Source organism: Idiotropiscis lumnitzeri, chromosome 2, assembly GCF_059441095.1.
Source record: "Idiotropiscis lumnitzeri isolate Australia: NSW breed Sydney's pygmy pipehorse chromosome 2, RoL_Ilum_1.0, whole genome shotgun sequence".
NCBI classification, from domain to species: domain Eukaryota; kingdom Metazoa; phylum Chordata; class Actinopteri; order Syngnathiformes; family Syngnathidae; genus Idiotropiscis; species Idiotropiscis lumnitzeri.
This window is the reverse complement of record NC_142392.1, coordinates 6,590,719-6,614,060: the sequence shown is the minus strand read 5'-3', so window position 1 is coordinate 6,614,060 and position 23,342 is coordinate 6,590,719. Positions and strand designations below refer to the sequence as shown.

Here is a 23,342-nt window from a genome sequence, read left to right as displayed (position 1 = left end):
ACAGACATAAATATATATATTTTGTTGGAATGTTTTTGTTCACTTTTATTTAAAATTAAATTCTTTTTTTTTTTTCCTCCGAAAAGGTGAGGTTACCAAAACATGTGGCCCGCCAATCAAAAAGTTTGCCCACCCCTGCACTGTAGTCTACGTCTGGTGGCTAAAAATGATGCGGAGATTAACACGGGCACACAGGGCGAGGAAAAATAATTCTTCAAATATTTAGTTGAGACCTTTTGATCAGCAGAAACCTCTCATCCGGCTCAGCTGCCTCCATGTCCACCGCACGGTGAGAGATCATAGACTGTCTGCGCCCAGCAGCGTCTTAATGAGCCAGTCAAGCAAAGGTAAGCCGGTGCGAATTGTTGCATCAGGCGTTGCGGGCGACACTCGTTTTTTCGTGCGCTAAATTTAGCTGGGCCGATTTGCCGTGTTTGCAGAGGTAGGAAAGCTTTTCATCAGTTGTCATGGGGAAGCTGTTGCGCAGCACGGGGTGGATGAAGAACTCTGTGTGTGATAACGGGCCAATTAAAAATCAGAACATTGTTGGCTTGATTGTGGCTCCGGTTGGTTTGGATTCCGAAATTGTTTCCCCGAGTTCATTTTCATGCGTAATTTCATTCAGAGTTTTACAGATCGGCAGTTGCTACGCAACGGAAAATTCAAGTCAACGGCTTTTACCTCAAACGCACAAATGATAAAATGTTTGTTTGACCTTTCGGTTCTGTTGGAATTACTACTTGGAGTAATCATAAAACAGCCATTGATGTTTTTGTTTTTTTTTTTATTTCATTTAAGAACACGTCGCTCCTAATTTTGATCGGATATTTTTTTTTTCAGGATTTTTAGGGACTGAAGACCTCAAGTGAGAATTTGCATGCATGAATTGTGATGTTTCATGATGTCATTTAGTCACCTGTGTCTGCCCCGCCCCTTTCCTTGAGTCTCCACCAATCAGGTACCGCCTCCATGATTTGTCCAGGTGTGCTTTCATACCTTTGTTTTTTTGTCTTGCTTGTTCTTTGTGCTTGTTTTCTCAGTTTCTGGATTTGAAATCATTTTTGACCCTTGACCCTTGTTTGAGTTTTCCACATTTGGACGCACCTGGATCAGCTTCCACCACATCATCTATGAAATCGTAAGATCACCTTCAATGTCCACGCACGTTAATCCAAGGTCGTACTGTTTTTAATTTAAAACTCCAAAACAACTGAACTGCACTTGGGCGGTGATTCTTTTACTCGCCACAAGAGGGAGCCGGCAAATCTTTAGTGGCGCTCGTAATAAACTTGCAAAATCACTCGTTTTGGACTCGAGTGGACGACACGCCCACTTACTAATCGTGTCACTCTGTCGATTAGCGAGATGGACGCAATTTAAGGAAGTGACTGCTTTCAATGTTGAGACAAAATTGCGCCAGTCAAAGGGCAGTTTAATGTTAAAAATGAAGCCGGCTGGTAAATTACTGATTGAATAAAAAAAAATAAAAAAAAATCCGGCTGCGTCTTCTCAAGAGTTCTGCGCTGCGCTGATTGTCTCTCTGCTCAGTGCCTCCACTTCAATCACCGTGTTGAAATTCTCAAGTGCCGCCATTTACAAAGCAGAAATATTGCCAATCGCGAAGCCGCTACGAGTGCGCCGCGCCGGTGGGACAATTTATTCACAAGCTCATTTCCAGTCGACGGCCGCACCGTAACTGCTAGACGAGAGCGGCAAAGTGCTATTTGACATGAGGAGCAGCGTACAGAAGATGCTAACTTAATTTTCAGTTCGCGGAAGATGCTAGGCTAGCCAACCAACCCGTCGTTTGTCGAGGTTAACGAATATATGCCTGGGAGTTTTGTTTTATTAATCTAATTAATTTAAATTTCCGCACAACAGTTCATAGACGTTATTCAGGACCGTGTCAAATGTTTAGCGATGTTTGTTAGCATTAAGCTAATCAGACTTCCAAAGCCAAGGTTGAGCTGTTAACTTAGGTGGGGAATGGCGGAATAAAAAACAAAAATTGCTCAATTTAAAAATATAATCCCATCACCAAATTGAATTTACGTGAATCTAAATTTCGCTCCACGTTAAACCACTTCGTTAACAAGCTAATTACGTTAGCATTAGCAAACTGTGTCCTTGATTGTCAGGCAGCTGCTGATGAGTCATCCCCTAATCACAATTTATATAGCGCCAATTGTAATATTTTCGGATATAAAAGAGAGAAATTCCAGACTTTTTAGTGCTCGCACGAATTTGTGTTCAGCTGTCAGTCGCGCGTCGTTAGCGAAACGCGAGTATGCTGTGCGTTCCGTTTATTTCTCATTACTGAAAGGCTACCGCGGGATTGAAGGACATCATCGCTTAAGTGAAAAGAATTGACTGTTTATTTGATTTTTATTTTTTTTTCCACCTATCGAGATCAGCAGCGACTTTGGATTCACCCTCAAGGTGGTCGCGATAATTGCCCGGCAACGTTCAACCTTGACACAACTTAATATCCAGTCCAATTTTTTTTTTTTGTCACAACCACTCGCCGTTAATGTGATCTAGGCAACAATTGAAATATTTATTTCTCATTCATCCCATTTTAATGATGAAATACGGACTCGCGTGCCCCTTCAGCCAAGACTTATTTGCAAGGTAATTTTTTCCCATTAACCTTTCAACAATCTAGTCAGGATTCATTAATCTTATCGCTCTATTAATCCTCATGTAATTAAGCAGGATTTCCGCGATTATGCTCGGGTGGAAAAAAAAAAATCAGCTCTGCTGTTACCCCCCAAAAAAATCAACTTTTAATGAGTACAACACGATATATTATCTTAAGTAAGTTATAAGTTTAAAAGCCAGAATAAGATTTAAATTCTCCCTCTTATGTGTTCCAGTTGAATGAATTTAAATTAGAAAAATCATTTAAATGCTTTGTATTAAAACTAAAGCTAAATCTCAAATGAAGGAACATGAGGCTGTTTTTCCCCAGAATTCCACATTTTTTTACACACCAAAAAAATCCTATGAAAGCGAATAAGAGCTCATTTACATATTGAGCTCCTCCCTCCGGAGCTTTCAATTTGAAAAGCAGTGCGAAATCTCCGGCCAACCTCCGTCCAAAAAACTAAAGAGGAATTTTTCTTAAACGTCTTATTTCCAAGCGGCAAAAGTATGTCATGCTGAGAATGCCTCCCCGAGAGATTGCTTGTGTTTATCAGCTTAGACGGACTGGTGCCTGGAGGCGCTGCGGGCCTCTTTGTTTCATTAGCATCATTTGATTACCAGCGTCTGAATGTATCACTGGCATCACATTCGCCGCTGAAGGCGCCGTCTGTGTTTGAGTGGGATGATAGTGGAAGGAATGTGACTCAGAGGCAAAAACTCGGCCGTGCACATCCTCACGCATGTATCGGGAGGAGGGAAAAAAAATATATATATTTTGCGGGTAACTTGGCTTGGCGTACTAGTTTAGTTGATTCCTGCTGCTTTGAGCCGAGTAAAAAACAAAAACGGATCTTTGACGTATTTATCCGTCAATGGTACTAAACAAGTTAAATTTGCCAAGCCATGGAAATCAACCTTCACATGAAGCAATACTTGTAGCTAGCATGCTAGCTTAAATACAACATTGAACATAATCAATTTATTAAAAGATCTTTCAAGAACGATTCATTTAATCACTCATAGTCCGACTCAATTAATGCCGGCTAATGGTTGCGCTAGCTTCGCCGCACCGCGACGCCCTTTGGAAACAGGAAGCCGGTTGAATCGAGCGCCTGTCCTGTCTTGTTATTATTCCGACGACTTTTGTGTCACTTACGGACATAACAAAGCAGCTTGGCGAGTAATCGGGTTCTTTTGCGCCGACAAAATTGAGTCATGTTAATGTTAGCTGGACGATTAGCATCCCTGTTAGCGGTACGCAAAAGGCGGGAGAATGACATCACAATTGCTATTCGCTTGCATAAGAGGCGGCCTTTTTCTGGTCATTTGCTGTGATAAAGTCTGGATGGTGTAAAGATAGTTTTGTAAAAAAAAATTAAATAAATAAATAAATTTTAAAAAAAAAGTCCACCGCATACAAACACAATGCGCAAATCAGGCATCCTTCAAATGTCAGGAGTTGCTTGGCAACAGGCGCAGAGGTGAGTTGCAGTTCTAAAACGGCGGCGTTACAAAACCAGAAAACTTTGCAAAATAAATAGGAACAATCATGAAGCTGTTATACGTCACGTAAAAAAAAAAAAAATCCATATTTGCGCAAGCGTTTATCGGACAAACCTCAGAACAAAAAAGGAAAATAACTGAAAAATTGTGCGAGAAATTTTCTTACCATTGACCGTTCTGAATTATAAGGCTGATGTAATTATTTAAAAAAAAAAAAAAAGGGTTCTCTATTCACATCGCCACCCCTGGAAGCTGTCTTTATCCCGCTGCCATGGCGACTATGGCGCATTCGAATCGTCAACCTTTAGTTGGAGGTGCTAGATTTAAAAAAAATAAATAAATAAATAAATAAATGAGTCCTTGGCGGGCTCAACTGAAAAGATTCAAAATGTATTCTTTTCAACATTCGCGGGCCAATGAAAGGAAGTCCTTCAAGCTCCTCCCCACTTGCGAGCGCTTTTATTGTGCAAGTCTGAAGGTGCAGCTGGCGGATGAGATGACATCAAACAAGTGAGCATCCTCGTGCGCCGCTGCCCGTGACGAATGACGGCCACAAAGGTTAAACCACTGTGACATAATTTGAAAATATTTCAATGAAATGAAAGTGATTTAATTATTTTTTGACTTTTGTTTTTTTTAAACTCCATTATTTTTAATTTGATTTTAGGGCGTTTTTTTTTTTTTTAAGTAGATTTTATTCCTCCCAAAAATCCTCATTGTAATTTGACCTTATTAGTTTTATTGTTAGTTAGTTTTAGTTTTTTTTAAATTAATATTATTTTGATACGGGGCAAAAAAAGGCATGCAAAATAAAGTAAACTAATTGAAATAATGAAAATAAATTTAAAATGAAGCCAGAAAGCTCATACGCGACATTAATTAATAAAATAATTCACGCTATAATTTTTCATCGTTGTTTGTTTTAGTTTTATGAAGATAAAATGCAGTTTCAGTTAGTCAGTCAGTTATTTTTTTTTTTCTAAGTAGTTTTTATTCCTCCCAAAAATCCTCAATTTAGTTTTGCCTAATTAGTTTTATTTTTGGATTTATTTTTTATTTATTATTTAGATATGGGGCAAAAAAAAGGCACACAAAGTAAAGTAAACTAATTGAAATAATGAAAATAAAAATAATAAGGGAATAAAATAAACTGTTATTTTGCTAGTTTCTTTCACGGTTGACTTCAAGTGCCAAAAAAAAATACAGCACTAGTTTGATAGAACAAAGCCAGATGGAACAAAAATAAATATATTTTTTTAACACTCTATATGTCGTATGTGAGAGGGCTCATTCTTCTCATTCTGCGATTTGTTGTAATTCAAATGGTTGGTTGGGCCTTTCCCTCCATTTGCCCTTCAAACACCATTCATCCTTGTGGCGCCATGGCAACAAGGAACACTCACGACAAAGCAGCGACAGATATGAAAAGGGTTATGTAAGATAGATTTGAAGGAAATTTGAAGGGTTTTTGATTCAAATCTATCACTGACGAACATAATTGCTGGTGTCTGGGGGGCCAAAACATTAAAAGAAAACCGCAGCGGTAGTCAAACGCACTTTGTCAGGAGTTGGAACACGTGCACATATTTTCGTATTTATTTTTGATGACTGTGAAATGTCAAAATCAAATTTGAACCTAACATTATTATAAGTGTCAGCTCATTTTAGAAAATGGAAGTGTTAATAGAGTGATGTCACATATGCGCCACGTCACATTTGGACTACATGAAAAATAACAATGGGGGAAGGAGAGAGATTCAAGTTTCCAAATTGGAAATGCAGTCACTATTTTGAGTGTGTGTAAGCAAATGGAAATTCTGGTACATTGCACACCCTGTGCTGTTAACAAAGTGTTATTTAGCTTCAAAAACTTTACCTGTATGTAAAGAAAAAAAAAATTATCGCTGTACATTCAAGATTAGATAAAAACCCAAAATGCTCTGTGACTGTACAAGGTCCCAAAATGTAATCATTATATTTACAATGTATATTATAAATATTAATTGTGCCATGAAAATAGACCAAAATAGACCTTAAAAAACACACTTATGATTGGAGTCTTCAAAAGATGTTTTATTATTATTATTATTATTATTATTATTATTATTATTATCATGTTTGAGTCAAAAAAATGTTCTCTATTTTATTTTTTATTTAAAAAGAATCCATCCAATTGTAAGCAATAAAACGTAGCCATTTTGAATGTCGCCCCCTCGTGGCTCTTTAAAAAAGAAAAAAACGTTCGATTACGATTGAAATCGATGAAATAAAAAAAAAATGTCTCTGATACGAAAAAAATGTTTTAACATTTAAAATTCAGAATAACCTACATTTTAGAGCTTTTTTTTTTTAAATCCTGTTTGCAGCATTTTGATTTTGTCTTAACATGTGCATTGAAGGGAGACAGAAAAGATCGTCTCATATTTCTGGTGTGACTCGACTGCCATCTAGCGGTAATAATAGCACAAAGCACTTGAAGATCGCTCAAATTTCTTCAAACCATTTTCCGAATAAATATTTGTTCTTTTTTATTTTATGGTAGTTTTAAATTAATAATTTACATTTTCGGTTTTATATAAATTTTTATGACATTTACTTGCGATTAACATGATGATTAATAGTCATCAGCAGCTATCAAACCATCCGACATTTTGGAAGACTGACTATTATTAAATTATTTGCTTGTATTTTTATTTTGTTTGTTTGTCTTTTATTGTTTTTTTTTACATTTATCATTGCAGGATGACCGGAGACCAAACGTGTCGAAACGGAGTTTCATCATTATGACAAGCCTGATGATGGTAAGATCTTTTTTTTTTTATCATTATTATTATGTTAATAAAAGCAACTGTAACATCAAAACCGTGCTTTAATAATTGTAAAATTAAAAAAGAAGGCAAAAAAAGCGAATCAAGTGATGAATTAACTTAAAATGCGTCCAGTCAAATGTGGTTTGTGGTTCCTTTCCAAACCACTAGAGGGAGCCCGCGTATCATCGAAATTGTCAAACTATTTCTTATTTTTCCCCCTACGGAAATATAGAAAGGTTTCGTATGCTTTTAAACAGCAAAATAATATTAAAAATATTTTTTTAAAACGTTTTAAATGTATGTTTAAAATATGCAGAATAAAAGAAAATTATGTATAAAAAACAAAAGTAATTTCATCAAACTTGGGACAATTAAAAAAACGAATTAAAACAACCTTTTGATGCGTTTAAAAAACTTTTTTTAAGCATGCAGTAAAAACAAGTGATCATTTTATCAACCTAAAAATGACTAATCTTTAGTCATTGTAAACAAATATATATTTTTTTGATGTGATTTATTGCAAAAACAAAAGCATCATATCAAATGCCTTTCCTCCAGGGATTAATTTTTTTTTTTTTATTGTGACTTGATGCTCTCAATAAACCATGACAAATACATTATTTGTAACGATTATTGTCAACCCCCCTTGAAAAATAATTTTAACGATTCCCAACTCTTGAACTGTTTATGCTGGAAGGCTTCGTCCCATCTTTCTTTTTTGAAAGGGAATCGACTCCAGTTTCTTTACAATTACGTCATAAATCACGATGCTCATCGGAGACGCTAGCCATAAAAATAGTTTAAAAGAAAAAAAAAAAACTGTCTTGTCTGTCTCCTGAAGTGTTTCTATCGTGGTTTCCCCTTCACAGTCCAATAATCCCTGACTAATTGCTAACAGCGCTAACAGCGCTCACATGATCCAACCTTGAAAAGAAATCAAAGTACAAATGAAAGATGAGCTCGATTAGCCCTCCAAAAAATAAAACAATAAAACTGCACAAGCTAATCGACTCAACGTGAAGAAGGTCCACTTTTTGGTGTTGCATAACTTCCCCTTCAACTTGCGCTACTCGGCATGTTAGCTAATGCGCGTCTGCTTTGCTAGCTGCCCGCCAACTCGCTGATTTCGCAGGGTGAGTCTGAGGTTAGCGTAGCGAGAGGAAGTGAAGGACGCATTGACTGGGTTTTTCGTGTGATTTCTTATTTTTCACTCCCAAAGCTAGCATAAAAAAGAAGTGGTGGTTGTGTTTTTTTTTTTTTTTTTTTTTTTTTTTTTTGGCGTTGGTTTCCCCACAAAGCCAGCATAAAAAAGAAGTGACGGCAGTGCTAATGTCCCAAATGTATTTCTGTCTTTCTTTCTTTCTTTCTTTTCATTTTTTATTTTGTCTTTTTTCTTTTCTTTACGTTTCTTCTTTATTTAATTTTTGTCTTTATTTCCTTTTTTTTTGCTTTTGTTCATTCATCTTTTTTCCTTTCTTTTTTTGGTTCTTTTTTCTTGCCAAAATGTCTTTCCTTTTTTCTTTCTTTCTTTCTTTTCATTTTTCATTCTCTCCTTTCTTTATCTATTTTATTTGTTTCTTTTCCTGTTTCTTTTTTCTTTTTCCTTTCTTTCTTTCCTTTTTCCTTTTTCCTTTTTCTTTTTCTCCTTTCTACTCTATATTCTTTCTTTCCTTCCTTTTTTCTTTCTTTTCATTTTTCATTCTCTCCTTTCTTTATCTGTTTTATTTGTTTCTTTTCCCGTTTCTTCTTTCCTTTCTCTCCCCCTTTTATCTTTTTCCTTTCGTTCTTTCTTACCATTTTACTTTCGCTTCCTTTTTCATTCTCTCCTTCCTTCTCTATTTTCTTGTCTTTCTTTCCCTTTTTCTTTCGTTCATTTTTTCTTTCTTTCTTTTTTCTTTGTGTTTCTTTCTTTCCTTGCTTTATGCTCTCCTTTTTTCAGTCTTCATCCTCTCTTTCTTTTTTGTTTTGTTTTTTCACTTTTTTTTTTCTTTCAGTCTGTCCTTCATTCTGTCTTTGTCTTTCTTTCTTTCTTTCTTCCTTTCTTTGCTGGCCGGCGCACCATGGACCGCTTCCAAGTTGTATCACGCCGTATTCCATTCTGTCAAGTTACTGTCATCACGCCAGTTTTTTTTTTCCTCATCCGCGCCGTGAGTGCTACGGCAAATGTTTTGACACTTCAAGACTCTCGCCAGGCACCCACGGCAATCACAGCCTGTCATGTTTAACCATCTTGTTCCTCTTATTCACACCACCGTAGCTTTTTTACCACGACGCAAAAAATGATTGATAACCCCCCCCCCTACCCCCCTAGCCCACCACCCTCTGTGATGGTTTGGGAAGAGGAAAAGGGAGGACGCAAGATTGCCAAGCATGTGGAAATCTGGCCCCAATTGTTTATGTAAACGTGACATGAGGAGGAGAAAACGGAATTCCAAGGTGACGTGTTGCACAGATGGTTTTCTGCTCTCAGCGTGACCCCCAAAGGTCGACCCTCTCTGTTGAAGCTCGGGAGCACGCTGTTCTTCATTTTGCAGAGAATACTTATTATTGTTAAAAAAAAAAAAAAAAAACTGGATTTGGTGGTTCATTTTCAATTTTTAACTGCTTCGTCTCCGAGTATCGCGACGGTCGCCGCCCCCCTTGTTACGTCAATTCGCATTGTGTCGTTCTTTCCGCGTCGTCACTGAATGTTGTTATTTGTGTGGCCGCCAGATGGTGCTGTTCTACTGTTGTTTCGCTGATTTATTTGTTTACGTTCATATATTTTGGAATGTTCACGTTTACGTATAATATTTAAATATTTTAAACTGTTGTGTTTTGGGGAGCTGGACTAGATTACTGGAATGTCTTTTATGTATGTATGGTATTTATATAAATATTATTCTCAGTAGTATCTGAATCCCGATTTTAATCTTGACATCTCTGCAAAACAATTCCCTTTTTGGGTTTGACAGTCGGGTGAAAACAATAATACAAGCATCAGGTTTCGATTTGAATCTTTTATGCAGTGAGCATTCCATAAGAGCTCTTGCGTGGGTGTGTTAATTTTTGCGTGTGCGCTTCCAAACTGCTCGTGCGTGTGCCGTTCTGCCATCGCCCCAAGACAAAGCATGCGTTATTACGTTATTATGACTGAGATGGAAACAAGTTGCAACAGTACGTTTCTTTTTCTGCTTTCTTACCAACAGGTTTCTTTTCCTCTTTTTAGTCTTGAAGGCATCGTGTCTGCAGTTGAAAAAAAAAAAAAATGCTTCCAAGCGTCGCTTTGCATGGGACACATCTGGATGGGGGAGTTCCCCCTCCTTACATTTTTTTTGGAGGGGGGGGGTGAAGTGTAATGGATGAACAATGTGCACATCTGTTCAACTTTCTTCACAAATATCCTTCGTACGCCCCCCCCCCCAAGTTCCCAAAGCAGTTATAATCCCGCCCCCCCCCTTCCCCGTTTCCTCTCTTCACCAGCAGAACAGGAAAGTTTAGGAGGAGGGGTGCGGTTTTTCTCTTTTTTTTTCCCCCCTCGTTTTTGTTTTGCGCTTTTGTAAGCGTCGGTGTGTTGAGAAGACGCTGTTACTTTACTATTTGGTTGTTTTAACACCGCCGGAGGAGACAAAATGGGGAAAGTGAACATCTGGTTGAAAAGGAGTTTTATTGTCGTCGCAAGTCTGATGACGGTGAGTGCTTTTTTTTTTTTTTTAAATCTTCATAAGTTTCCTGCTGCATTTCCATTATGCTTTGTTGCTTGTGCTTATGCAACTTTTTTTCAATGTGGGACAACTGATTTCTTATGTAAGAAGCTTATTAAATCTCAAATTGTGTGTTCGCTATTCCTCTTTTATTTATTTATTTTTATTTTTATTATTTTAAATTTTCTCGTGACAGATTGTAGGAGCGCTCATGTTGGCCGAAACATTGTTCAGCCACGGGCAATTCCACGCGGATGAGAAGGTAACGCCCCCTATCTGCCAAACTCTCAATCTGGTTTATCTCTCGACATGTCGCGAAGGGAAGCAGACGTCACAAAATTAAACAAAACATTTGCTTGTGAGCTGTCAAAACTGGTTCGTTTTTTGTCACATTTTTTAAATATTTTTCCCTGTAAATGCAGTGTTAATGTTCAAACTTTGAAAATTGCGGAACTGCTTTCAATTGAAAGAAAAATAAAAAATCATTTAAAATATGAATAGAAAAAAAAAACATCAGTACAACATATCCACAGTTACACAAAAATATGACATTGAAAGTAGTACAACAAAATAATTTTTTGGAATCCCTGCCGCCAAATTCATCATTGCAAAATTGTCTGTTTTATTTATTTTTATTTCTTGCGTTGTGAGCAAAAGATGTTGCTAGTTTAATGTTAGCAAGCGTTGCAAAAAAAAAAAAAGCCATAGAGGGGCTAACTAAAATAGTATTAATGTCGCAGTAGTTGGAAAGCCAGAGGCAACCCATTTAAGCACAGTGGTGCAGCAGCACACGTAGACAGACAATAAAAAAAATCCAGTATTGAGTCAAGGCATGGAAATTATTGCAAAAGTCTGCAGTATGAATGCTTGTCATACTCATAACATAGAAACAAATTGTTTACATTTCTATGAAATCCTCATGAGAACTACATTGTGAAATCCGCAGGTAGAGGACATGATCGTGGGCATTCACACCATGTACGCCCTGTCCATCACGAGCCTGCTCCTGCCCATCATCGGCTTGTACGGCGCCTGCAAGGAGAAGCGATGGGTGCTCGTTGTGGTGGGTGAACACACTCAAGCGCAGAGGTTGCAACTCTGTGCTACTCACTCTGTGGATTGCTTTAAACGCTGTCCTTAAGTAAAAGTTACAAAGTTGAGTGGCGCTTCAAGTGAGGTTTCAATACTGCTAGTGGTGAGTTGGCTCCCTCTAGTGGCTGTTCTTCAAGTGGACCTTAGACAACGTGGAAGGAATTCTGAACTGTTCCCTAACTTTAAGATTTCTGTTAGAATGGCAGAGAAAGCCTACTAGATCATCCGAAATGTATTTGGGGTGACTGAGAGGCATTTCAAGTCGATTTATTTCAAACTTTAATTTAGTTGGACACGTTTTAAAGTCACATTAATGGCGCAAAAGATTTGAAATCACAAAAACCTGCCGTTTGAACAGGGGTGTGTAGACTTTTTATACCCTTTTTTATTCCCCTTCAGAAAGTGACGCTTTGTTGTTGTGCATCTCAGTTCACAGTTGGAACGATCCTGTGCAGCCTGTTTGTGCTTTACATGACCGTCCATGTGCTGGTCATGCGACCGATGGTAATTCCAAATCACGTTTTTTCTTCACTTTCCCGCAACGTCTGAAGAAAAAGTCACCCGTGTGTGTTCCCTCTTTTGCAGATCGTTAAGATCATGTCCAAATTCTACCTGAACATGCAGCCGATTAACAACGCCAGTGAGGTGGATCTGAGAATCCTGAAGGACACCCAAATAGAAGTGGGTGACATCAGATGGTGCAAACGCAATATGGACGACTTCTCCGTTGTTCTGTTTGCTTCCTAGTTGGAGTGTTGCGGAGTGCAACAGGGATACACGGAGTGGGGCTACAACATCTCTGAGTCCTGCCTGTGCAACGACACCTTGGCCGACTGCGTGAGTACGCAAAATGGCGCTGTGCCGTGAAACGCGCCGAATATGCATGGGTGAAAATTTGCATTATTACATACTCGCATTCCTGGTGTCAGGTTATAAAGAAACTCTTTGCTAATCTGTTCCCTCAATTTATTAACAGAACACTAATCTGTACCCCCAATTTACTAATCTGTTCCATCATTCTTAATCTGTACCCTCACTTTAATAATCTGTACCTTCATCTGTTGTCTCAATCTAATATTGTGTACTGTAATCTGCACCATTAATTTAATGATATGTTCCCTCAATTGAATAATCTGTACTCTAATCTGTTCCCCCACTTTACTAATCTGTTCCCTCACTTGAATAATCTGTACTCTAATATGTTCCCTCAATTGAATAATCTGTACTCTAATCTGTTCCCCCACTTTACTAATCTGTTCCCTCACTTGAATAATCTGTACTCTAATATGTTCCCTCAATTGAATAATCTGTACTCTAATCTGTTCCCCCTATTTACTAATCTGTTCCATCATTCTTAATCTGTACCCTCACTTTAATAATATGTACCTTCATCTGTTGTCTCAATCTAATATTGTGTACTGTAATCTGCACCATTAATTTAATGTGTTCCCTCAATTGAATAATCTGTACTCTAATCTGTTCCCCCAATTTACTCATACGTACTTTAATGTGTTGTCTCAATTTACTAATATCTACCCTCAAATTACTAATCTGCGCCCTCAATTTAATAATCTGTAACCTAATATGTATCCTAAATTTATAAACATGTACTCTCAATCTCGTAATCTGAACCTTAATCTGGTGTCTCAATTTCCTAATATGAACCCTCGAATTACTAATCTGCACCCTCAATTTAATAATCTTTCAATTTGATCATAAAACGCAGCAGAGAGTGAAAAATTCTCCCGAAACGGTTTGTATTGCCGTTTAAATTAGCTGTCAAATTAAACATATAACAAACATACCGACTGTCGTTGTTCATTTATTTAATCATACTGCCCCCTGGTGGCCAAGCAGCACACTACACAGAGCGTCGCACATGTTCAAACTGTTTAATTCTTGATATTAATTTTGAATGATGCCGTCATTTGTGTCGCAGGTGGCCGCCCCCACGAACAGTAGCCTGTTTCAGCTCACGGAGAACGCGCCAGTCATGATTTATAAAGAAGTACGATGAACTTTTATTCAACACGATATATGTATCATATCATAACGCGCTGGACTGTCTTCAGGCATGTCTTCCCATCATGATCTCACATTTAAACATGGCCATCAACATCGTGGTGGGCATCTCAATGGGCTTGACTTCACTTTGGGTACGGACGCTTTGGATTTCTCACCATACTTTGAATCCACCGGTCACGCTTTTTTTTTTTTCTCTCTCCCCAGACGTTGTCCTGCGTGCTGAGCATCGCCATTTTGTGTCAGCTTAGAGTGAAAAAGGACACGCTGGTGGTGGCGTACAGTCGAGAGGCCAAAACGGGCAACTATGCCGTGCTCGCCGAGCCGGCCGAGCTCACTTGATGGTCTCGGCGGCAGAAAGTGTTAACGTCCAAATGCGTGACCTTTCGGGTCAAAGCCGTGCTTTCGGAATGGGAGGTTACGTTTAACTTAACCAAAATATGCATCGTCTGATTTGTGAATGTGTGCAATTGAATGCAAGTTTGGGATTCCTCAACTGACTTTTTTTTTTTTTTTTTTTTGCATGTGAAGGAATTCAAATTTTTGCTGTGGTTGTTGTTATCGTTTGTTTTAAAACATTGAGTTGTGCAATAAAATGTTTGACATTCATAATTTTAACAGTATAACAGTGCATTCAAGTTTCAGGTCAGTGTTTGGACATTTGAGATTTTTGGGGGCGCGGCTCACGTGCGATACTGTAATTTTTTCATCATTTGTATATTTTTGTATAGTGATTAAATGTAAATTTAATCTTTTTTCATCTGTATCTTTTTAGAACTACCCAAGTGTATGTTACCATAAACAACCAAAAAGAACAATTATAACATTTTATTCCTGCTATTTACAATCAAGTAGATTACATAACTGATGACATTATATATTAATTTGACACACTTACCGAAGGGGAAAAATGTTTAAAAAAAAAAAAATGAAACATACATTTTGTAATAAATAAAATGGACGAAATAAATGATAAGAAGCGTTGAACAAAAATTGAACGACTCCGTCCATGTGCTTTGATACAAACTGAGGTTTCCGGTGTACTGTTTTATAATGTGTAACATTCTCAGTCAATTCTATTTAGCCATTCAAACCTGCTGCGGTCTGGTTAGATAATATTGCAAACACTGTGCTACATACATAAGGAGTCGGTTACATACATTTCTACGACTTATTCATACCTGCTTTTTTTAGGTGCGGAAATGCCCCCCCCCCTCAGTGCATGCTGGGATTGTATGCTGGTTATTGTACTTGATAAATGTTCAAACTGGGACCACCATTTATAGGCAAAATGCATGTGTGGGTTACATGTCAGGTTCACGTGCATTTTTAAGTGATGGCCTGGTTATTAATGGTGTACAGCATATTTGTGTTTTACATGTGCAAATTCCAAAAAGGTTCGCTCTGTGATGACTAGAAGGCACCAGGGACGTAGCGATTGGATTGGAGCAGGGCCATGAATTCGTGTTTGCGCTTCATCTGCACCATCAGCTTTAAACTCATCACTAGAAGGACCGCCTGGGAAAAAAATGCACTTTAATGCCTGGATGGGGATGCGAAGTGATTAAAGAGAGATAGAAAGAGAGAGATTTACCCAGAATACTCCGCTTCCAAATTTAATTCCCATGGCCAATGAGAATGCTCGCTTCAATGCCGAGACATAGATTGGAAGGCAAGCCTGTGGATTTAACACATTAATGTTTATAAAATATAAATAAATACATGAATGTCATTTTTTTTTTACCTCCTGATAGACATATTGGTTCTTTGGAGCCCCCAGAGTAGCGCTGCCTCGCAGTCGTATCTGATAAAATGAAGAAAAAAAAAAAAGAATCAATGACTTGCAGTGCTTGCAATAATCGATAAGGGGCGCTGTTAGAGTTTACACGTCAGGCCCAGCTCGTGTGTGCCTCCATTGTAACCAAAGAAGAAGATAAACCGGAAGCGAGAAAGTTTGTTGGTTTTGGATGAATTAGCAGCTGAAAAAACGTTTCTTTAAAATGTTTGAATGACTACGAATGGAATGAAGATACACATAAAGGTAAAGTCTTTGGTGTGTCAATATCTGACTTATTTGTAACTTTGCTACATGTTCAACTGCAGTTTATGTTTTTAATTAAATCTGAGATCAATTCCTTTTTCCTTTTTTAAAAATTAATTATATTTTATTTTCTTCAATGGCCCATTCCTTGGGGTCATTCTTTTTTTTCAATTCTAAAATATTTAGAAAATGTAAAATATTTGGATGAATATTTAATTTTAAAATGCTTTAAAAATGTGATCTTTTGTACTTTAAAACTATTTAAAATATTTGTCCATTTTCTTGATTTTTTTTAATAGGCAGCTAAAAGCAACATTTTTAATCCAAGTAATTTTTTGAATAAATATTAAGTGTGGGAATGATTTAAAACAATCTAACTTCCTACTTTTTCCAAATGCCCACCATTCCACATATGTATATTTAAAAGAAATTCTAGAATGTATTTACAATATTGAATATATTTTTAAAATCGTTTTTCATCACTCATTATTGATTTTGGTTTGGCAATTATAGTATTTAATTGTTAATTTCCTCGATTTGCTCCTTTTATTTAATCACGAGATAATGCAATTCTGTTTTTATTCACATGCCCACCCTTTAATGATTTATGCTTGAAAAAAAAAAACAAAATTTCATTAAAAAAATGAAATGATATAAAACATTGTATTCATTTAAGAGTAAATACATCTCAATTCCAATTTTATTTTATTTTGCAGGCCTGCATGTTGTGCTGAATATGTCTTAACGGGACACTCACACATTTCCCCGGCGACTGACAATGACAAGAAGCAGGGATGGCTGTGCCCCAGTCTTTGTAGCCTTCAATGAGCCCACAGCATTTAAACTGGTAAGCATACACACACACACACACACACAATACACTCCATTTATTTACAGAAATGGGAATACAGTTGACTGTATTGTTGATGAATGGCCAACATAGCTTACATGTGCTTGAATACTATGAAGTAAGGTCCTGTTGACTTTGCTGGTGGCACTCAGAGGCATCATGGACAGCAACTTGGACTCCTCTCTTGCCACCCCTGTCTAAAAAGAGCCTCTTAAGTTGGATTGAAAATGAATACAAAGCGCGTACGTCGTCTACCTCGTAAATGTCCTGGTAGCTTAGCGCTGTTTTGACGATGATTGTTTGACTGGCCGCTGCCATCCCGGCCGCAAACTGCACGGGGGACGTCACACAGTGGAGATGAATAAATCTACACGCAACCCCTGTTGACAGCGTGTATTGTGATGCAGAGAGTGAATAGCCAAATTACCAGAATCAAACACCACCTCCTCCCCGTGCAGGCTCCGAACACGCCGAGCACGGAAAGCAGAAGGCAGGCGATTTCCAGGATGTACAAAATCACCACGGACACGTTGGACACCAGCTGATGAGACACATATAATGCAGAAATTTACATATGCAATCGCACGCCACGAATGTTAGTGATGTCAACAATTAAAAAAATGACACTATATATTTATGATATGATTCTAAAAATATTTTACAGTTTCTTATGGCCATTTAATATGATGACAAAAATATTCAAACTATAAAGGCTTTCGTCATGCACTAAAATATTATTATTATTTACTTGGCCATGATGATTGTTTTTATTATTTTTGGTTTTTCTTTTGAGGGATGTGACAACGGCACTGAGGCCGTAAAAAGGGGCGGGTGGGGTGAAAGTTCAGGGTCACATGTTCAGTACGTCACTTGACTATAATTCACCGCCTCGCTCAAGGACACGCCAGTGGGAAGAGACGCTGGGCACAACGATAACATTTTAGGAGTCCCACCTGGCCCGCCTGCAGGAGGTCTCGGTGGCCCACCGCCGTCATGGTCAGCATGAAGAAGCACAGAGCCTTGGGGGAGGTAAGCAACACAGAATACCAAGACGTAGAACAGCAATCTGATTGGTTTAGGATGCTTATTTTTAAAGAACTCAATAATTAACCTAACATGCGTGTTTTTATTACATCAGAATAATTTGAGTCTATCTGCGATCTTCATTTTGCAATAATGGGCTCCCTCTAGTGGTAAATAAAAGAACAACTTCCTAGGTAGATAACAGTTGAGTTAAACTGTGTTGGCCCGTGTTAGGCTTTGAATTTCCTTCCTCCCTTTCTTAAATTTGTGAATTTAAAACATATATTCCTACTTTTGACCCAGGCTGCATGATCCGATAGTCGACGTCTACAATTTTATGCAGTGTAATATATAATAATACTACCAGTGCACATGCATTTTCACTTTAAAATCCTTAAATGAGATCCAAGGAATCATTACACGCGCTTGAATGTCATTTTGGCTTCCACGAGAGCACATTCAAAAAAATGTGCATTCTCCTCGTGACGTCATCTGTCATTCCGATACTTGTAGTCTGGACCGCAAATGTTGCAAAAATGAAAGCAGCACTGGCCACAAGGGGGTCGTCCCTGAGCTCTCTTTTTTTTTTTTTTTTTTGCACAAGTTGCATCAATTCATCGCATGCACCTACCATGTTGACGGCGCAGGCGAATATAAACGGCCTCTTCAGGCTCGTTTTATCCGCCACCACGACCACCGCGTTCCGCTGCATGTCGCCGCCGCCGCCGCAGACCCCCAGCTTTGACAACACCCCGAAAGCACACGGGAGAAGGAGAACGGGTAAAGATGCGCGCTGGTGGTGTTTAGGACGTAACGGCATCCGAACGCGTGCGGAGGACGTCACAGCGATGCGCTGGATGGAATATCTCCAATCGCCCGGATAACGTTACGTGTGACGTAAGCGAGGGCTGCAGTGGCGGTCTTAACTTGAAATGCATTCAATGCGGCAGCCACCCCCCCCCCCCTTTCGACCCCTCACCACCAACGAAACAAAATAATGTTTTGTAAGCCAATGAAAATACAGAAACAGCAAATAATAATTAAGAAAGACTGAAAATTAAAAAAAAAAAACATTTTTTATTGCATAATTTTTTACAAGATTAACAGCATTTTTTTTTTTTACGTAAGATCTGAAAACAAATGTATTCTATAGTAAGGCCTGATGTAATGGTCGATGTAAAAAATTATATAAATGTTTTTTAATTAATTGGATTAACTGGTAATCTGTACTCTTTTTTTAATCGTTTTAATATTGAAATATGACACTTCCTTGTTCCTAATATTGTGGCCTTCAAAAAGATCTTTTCTTAAAAAAATCCTGAGAGATTATATTTCATGAAAATATATATTAAATATGATTTAAAGCAGTTACATAGCATGCTGTTTAAAATCTGGAGCAATTCAAATGAGGTTTGGTGCAGGTGAACTTCATTACCCACAATGCAGCAGCCTTAAAGGAACAGTGACATTATTTTCTCAAGAACAGGTAGGGCGGGATTCTATTGTTTCTTCAGGTGCTATGAAGAGAGCGCGAGACCGATCGGGGGGAGAGGAACTGAAGTCGCTGATCGTACTAATGTGGGAAGGAAAGACGAGTTTAAAGGGATAATAAAACGGCAAATTGGATTATGGCGGGAAAAGCACTTTTTTCCGTGTTGTTTCTCTAAATGAAAACATTCTGTCAAGTGGATCAGTTCGGAAAGCCCGGGAATTAAAGGATGTTTTTTGCTGCAGTTGCCCTTCAACGGGATTACGTCCTGAGGGCCTGACAACAGAGACTCCAAGCAAAGACAAAAAGGGAAGAAAACTTGGTAACAGCAAGAAAATGTGAAGGACTTTTTTTTAACCTTTTGAACGGAACAATTTAACACCGTGACAAAGAGTCCTCAGGAACTGGTTGGACTGGATCGATGTGGACACGTTCGCTCCAATTCACCCTGCGGTGTGACATATTTGCTTGTGCAAATTGACTTTCCTCAAACCTCAAACTCGGCATCCCCACAGCCCAGGAATCGGGCTGACCACCCCCTACCGTCTCCCCCCCCACCCCAACGACAAATTCCTCCAGGATGCAGAACCCGGGACCAGAACATGACGACTCTTTCGACTACCTGTTTAAAATCATCCTGATCGGCGATTCCAATGTTGGAAAAACCTGCGTAGTCCAGAACTTCAAGTCGGGAGTTTTCTCCGAGAAGCAGCAGAACACCATTGGCGTGGATTTCACTGTGCGCACTTTGGATATTGAAGGCAAGAAAGTCAAGGTCAGTAAGATATCGATTTTCATGTAACTTGCCTGCAGCGAGGTTTGATATCTAATCCATCGCCGACAAAGTCTGGGGAAAAAAAGTCCCAGCATGTGACTCGCAAAGATTAGGACACGCTAAAATTACACCCTTGTTTTTGCCTTTGTTTTGTTTCTTGTGGTGTCAGCTGACTGTAACGGCAACACGCCTGAACTCAAATCATTATTTTTTTTTTTCAAACGGCTGTCAAAGCCATCAAGCGGAACCTTTATGGGTTTTAATTACTAACGAGCTTTTGGCCTGAGTTTCAAAAACAAGTCCGACCAGCCGATGGGACCGCGAACCGGTTCTTCAGGTTCCTCGGCGTGTTGTGTCAGTGACAGAACCACTGATAAGTAGATGTTCTGCGCCCTGATTGGTTCCGCCTAAGTTGATAGAATGTTCCAAAAGAAGTTGGGCCGCTTGTTTGTGTTGACTTGCTAGCAAATATTTGAGATAACATTGAACTCAAGTCTCTTAACAAGCAGCTGAGCTAGCTTAATGCTAGCACGTCATGCAAAACATTGACAAGCTAACGAATAGCATGTATGTACAGCAAAACAGTGAGCATCTATTTCTGTCTAGCTAGGTAGATAACTAGCTAGCTAGCTATCTCGCTAGCTAGCTAGCTAGCTCGCTCGCTAGCTAGCTAGCTATCTTGCTATCTACATGGATGTTATATGGCCCGCAGGGGACTTGGCAAAAACTGGTTCCTCTTTCCCTGCTGCTGATGCTACAATAAACAAGAGCAGCGGATGAGGGTTGCTACGGCGCCTGTTGCCGTAGTGACGACTTTAGTCACATGCTCCTGTGTGTGTGCGTGATAAAAAATCATTCACCGAGCTGTGTTAATTTAACATGGTTTATTGTAAGAAGTAATTCTACTTTGAGGTTTTTAATTGTGAGTACTTTTAGCATCTCTGACGAATGATGTGTTTAACAGATGCAAGTGTGGGACACGGCGGGACAGGAACGCTTCCGGACAATCACTCAGAGCTACTACCGCAGCGCTCACGGCGCTATGATCACCTATGACATCACGCGGCGCGCCACCTTTGAGTCGGTGAGCGACTGGATACAGGAAGTGGAGCTCTACGGGGCGGCCAACGTGGTGCTGGTTCTTATTGGTGAGTTTGCGCTTCGTCGCATCCAGCAGGTGGCAGTGTGGTGAAAGAAAGTTTGGTTTTAATGTTGAGAAATTGTCGAATCGAGAAAATCTGCAATTAATTGACCCCGCCAAAAGGGAATTTTATTGCATGTAAATGACGGTAAAGCACTTTATTTGACAGGGCTATGGCCTGACGAAACAAAGTTCCTACTCTCACTTCCTTGGCACCAAAAATTTTCAATGAATACTAGACAATAGATTTGTGATGATGATTTAATTATAAACCACCATTTTAAAAATCTTGCTTCACATATTCTGCCTAGCAACAGGTGATGACATGTGGCTTGACTAAGAAATAGTCAGCGCAATTCTGGTTGTCCATCTTACTCTTTAGCTACATTTCCATTCCAGTAATAAAGCTTTTAAATTAATCACATATTTTTTTTTTGCAACAAAAAGCCTTTCACATATTCTGCCTAGCAACAAGTGATGACATAAGCATTTGACATGACTAAGAAATAGCTCAATTCTAGTTGTCCATCTTACTCTTTAGCTACATTTCCATTTCAATAATAAAGTTTTGAAATGAATCACAGTTTTTATAACAAAAAGCCTTTCACATATTCTGCCTAGCAACAGGCGACTAAGCAAAAACACCAGAGCAGAATGTAAAAACTAGAGCCGTATTGTTGCCATACTTGCGAGCTTTTACAATCAATCCTGTTGAATGACTTTTTTCTTGTGTGGTATGTTTCATTGAAATGTAATAAAGAAGTTGAGTATAATAAAAATAAGACAAAATATGACAAATCAACTTTAAAACCCCCCAATGGTTGTTTTACGAATGTCTGTCTCTGTCAACAGGAAACAAATGTGATTTAGAGGAGGAACGTGAGGTTCTATTTGAGGAGGCCTGCAGTCTGGCAAAAGAAAGCGGCGCATTGGCTGCCTTGGAAACATCTGCTAAGGTAAAAAAAAAATAAATAAATAATAGAAAAATTAAAACTTGACTTGTAGAAGCGTTGTAGAAAATATGTATACGTTTGTCCAGGAGGGTCAGAATGTGGCGGAGAGCTTCATGTTGATGGCGAAGGAGCTCCTCTCTCGTAACGGACTCCAAGTCCAGCAGGACGAGCTGGAAAGCTTCAGCAGGCCCCGACTTCTCCTCAGGACTAACTCCCGTCCGGTTAACGGCTCCGTGGGCGCCTTTCCATCGGCGGAGAAGAAGTCGTGTTGTTGAGGATGTTCTTGAGGGAACACAGTGGATGCCGATCAAGACGATAAGAATGGATGAGCATTACTCACGTAATGAAGAATCAATCCGAAGACCTTAAATAGTTCTTCTATTTTTTTATTTTTTTTTTTAAGATCAGAGTTTTTCGGTGACAAATTGTTTGACCATTTTCCCTGTCTGGAGGAAACTGGAGAACAGGCAACAGTGGACCGAAAACTGCTCAATAAATGATTGTTCATTTTTCTGTTGTGATCATAATGTTGCTTTGTGAATGAATTGTATTAAATGTGAAAGTCTGCACTGAAAAACTCAAGTTAACCGCATTTCTATAAAAAAAAATGTTTTACATCCTACTGTATTTGAAAACCAAATGCCATTTGTATTTTAGAATGTGAAACAGTGACACCAAGTGGAGAGTTTATGATCTTCACCCACAATCTCTTTCAACGCTTTTGCTTCCCGACTCTCACGTGAACGTCTACCTGGATGACAAGTACGCCGGTGAGTCTAGCCACGCCCACTTTATTTATCTAATTGGTTGGTAGATTGACACAGGTGGTTTAGCCTTTGGCTATTTATTTAAAAATCAACTTCTCTTATTTCTCTTTTATTTTAGGTATTGATACAGTGCTTCTGTGTAAAATAGTTAATCATAATTTGATAAATTGTGTTATGTTATAATTAAATTAATTGTGAGAAAATAGGTTCATTTTGTCATCAAATTAATTGTCGCGTTCCTAAAAATGGTCTGAGTAATTTTATCTTTTTTTTTTTCCTGAAAACAAAAAAACTGAACCAAGCGCTGATTATATTTATTGATAATTTCCGAGACATAGCTGAATGGTGTGTTTTTTCACTGTTAGCATGTGAAGCCATCTGAAAATTTCTTGTGATTAAGGGATATATAAATCAATTTGACTTGACTGGTGGTTTAGCAAGTTTTAGCAGAGGTGGCTAACATCATGAGATGTTTAAGTAACAAAAAAAAATAGGTTGATGAGGTCCAAAACATCTACTCGACCAGTGGGTTGAACGTTTTGCCGGT

General features: G+C 38.5%; 3 protein-coding genes across 4 annotated transcripts; 2 read left to right on the top strand and 1 right to left on the bottom strand.

Moving 5' to 3' along the window:
• The first annotated feature begins 989 nt into the window (after positions 1-989).
• On the top strand, positions 990-14,743 carry LOC148341494 (tetraspanin-8-like). 2 transcript variants are annotated; one of them, XM_088282793.1, is made up of 11 exons: positions 990-1,138; positions 6,891-6,951; positions 10,561-10,630; positions 10,839-10,904; positions 11,589-11,705; positions 12,164-12,238; positions 12,320-12,415; positions 12,482-12,571; positions 13,674-13,742; positions 13,807-13,890; positions 13,964-14,743. In XM_088282793.1, the coding sequence occupies exons 3-11, from the start codon at positions 10,571-10,573 to the stop codon at positions 14,096-14,098; spliced, it is 792 nt and encodes a 263-aa protein (XP_088138919.1). In that variant the 5' UTR covers positions 990-1,138; positions 6,891-6,951; positions 10,561-10,570; the 3' UTR covers positions 14,099-14,743. The 2 variants fall into 2 exon arrangements, with proteins under 2 accessions (XP_088138919.1, XP_088138910.1); XM_088282784.1 differs by lacking the exons at positions 990-1,138; positions 6,891-6,951 and having other exon boundaries at positions 10,410-10,630.
• Positions 14,570-18,608, bottom strand: LOC148341493 (tetraspanin-8-like). The gene is made up of 9 exons (XM_088282770.1): positions 18,302-18,608; positions 17,601-17,666; positions 17,075-17,188; positions 16,903-16,977; positions 16,746-16,844; positions 16,555-16,641; positions 15,501-15,560; positions 15,351-15,434; positions 14,570-15,274 (listed from the first exon to the last, which is right to left on the bottom strand). The coding sequence occupies exons 1-9, from the start codon at positions 18,488-18,490 to the stop codon at positions 15,170-15,172; spliced, it is 879 nt and encodes a 292-aa protein (XP_088138896.1). The 5' UTR covers positions 18,491-18,608; the 3' UTR covers positions 14,570-15,169.
• LOC148341492 (ras-related protein Rab-19-like) lies at positions 15,649-22,610 on the top strand. Its single transcript, XM_088282805.1, has 7 exons — positions 15,649-15,797; positions 16,514-16,644; positions 17,546-17,676; positions 19,405-19,934; positions 20,899-21,082; positions 21,928-22,031; positions 22,115-22,610. Exons 4-7 carry the CDS (start codon positions 19,740-19,742, stop codon positions 22,301-22,303), a joined length of 672 nt encoding a protein of 223 aa, XP_088138931.1. The 5' UTR covers positions 15,649-15,797; positions 16,514-16,644; positions 17,546-17,676; positions 19,405-19,739; the 3' UTR covers positions 22,304-22,610.
• The last annotated feature ends 732 nt before the right edge of the window (positions 22,611-23,342 follow it).

What these genes read in the sequence shown, in the direction of transcription:
- LOC148341494 (XM_088282793.1), top strand. Translation starts at nt 10,571, where the DNA reads ATGGGGAAAGTGAACATCTGGTTGAAAAGGAGTTTTATTGTCGTCGCA. An exon ending in TCGTCGCAAGTCTGATGACG is followed by an intron (nt 10,631 to 10,838) that starts GTGAGTGCTTTT and finishes TTCTCGTGACAG; the next exon opens with ATTGTAGGAGCGCTCATGTT. An exon ending in TGAAGGACACCCAAATAGAA is followed by an intron (nt 12,416 to 12,481) that starts GTGGGTGACATC and finishes TTTGCTTCCTAG; the next exon opens with TTGGAGTGTTGCGGAGTGCA.
- LOC148341492 (XM_088282805.1), top strand. Translation starts at nt 19,740, where the DNA reads ATGCAGAACCCGGGACCAGAACATGACGACTCTTTCGACTACCTGTTT. An exon ending in CGTGGTGCTGGTTCTTATTG is followed by an intron (nt 21,083 to 21,927) that starts GTGAGTTTGCGC and finishes CTCTGTCAACAG; the next exon opens with GAAACAAATGTGATTTAGAG. An exon ending in CCTTGGAAACATCTGCTAAG is followed by an intron (nt 22,032 to 22,114) that starts GTAAAAAAAAAA and finishes ACGTTTGTCCAG; the next exon opens with GAGGGTCAGAATGTGGCGGA.
- LOC148341493 (XM_088282770.1), bottom strand. Translation starts at nt 18,490, where the DNA reads ATGCCGTTACGTCCTAAACACCACCAGCGCGCATCTTTACCCGTTCTC. An exon ending in ACCTCCTGCAGGCGGGCCAG is followed by an intron (nt 17,189 to 17,600) that starts GTGGGACTCCTA and finishes GTGTCTCATCAG; the next exon opens with CTGGTGTCCAACGTGTCCGT. An exon ending in ACCAATATGTCTATCAGGAG is followed by an intron (nt 15,435 to 15,500) that starts GTAAAAAAAAAA and finishes TTAAATCCACAG; the next exon opens with GCTTGCCTTCCAATCTATGT.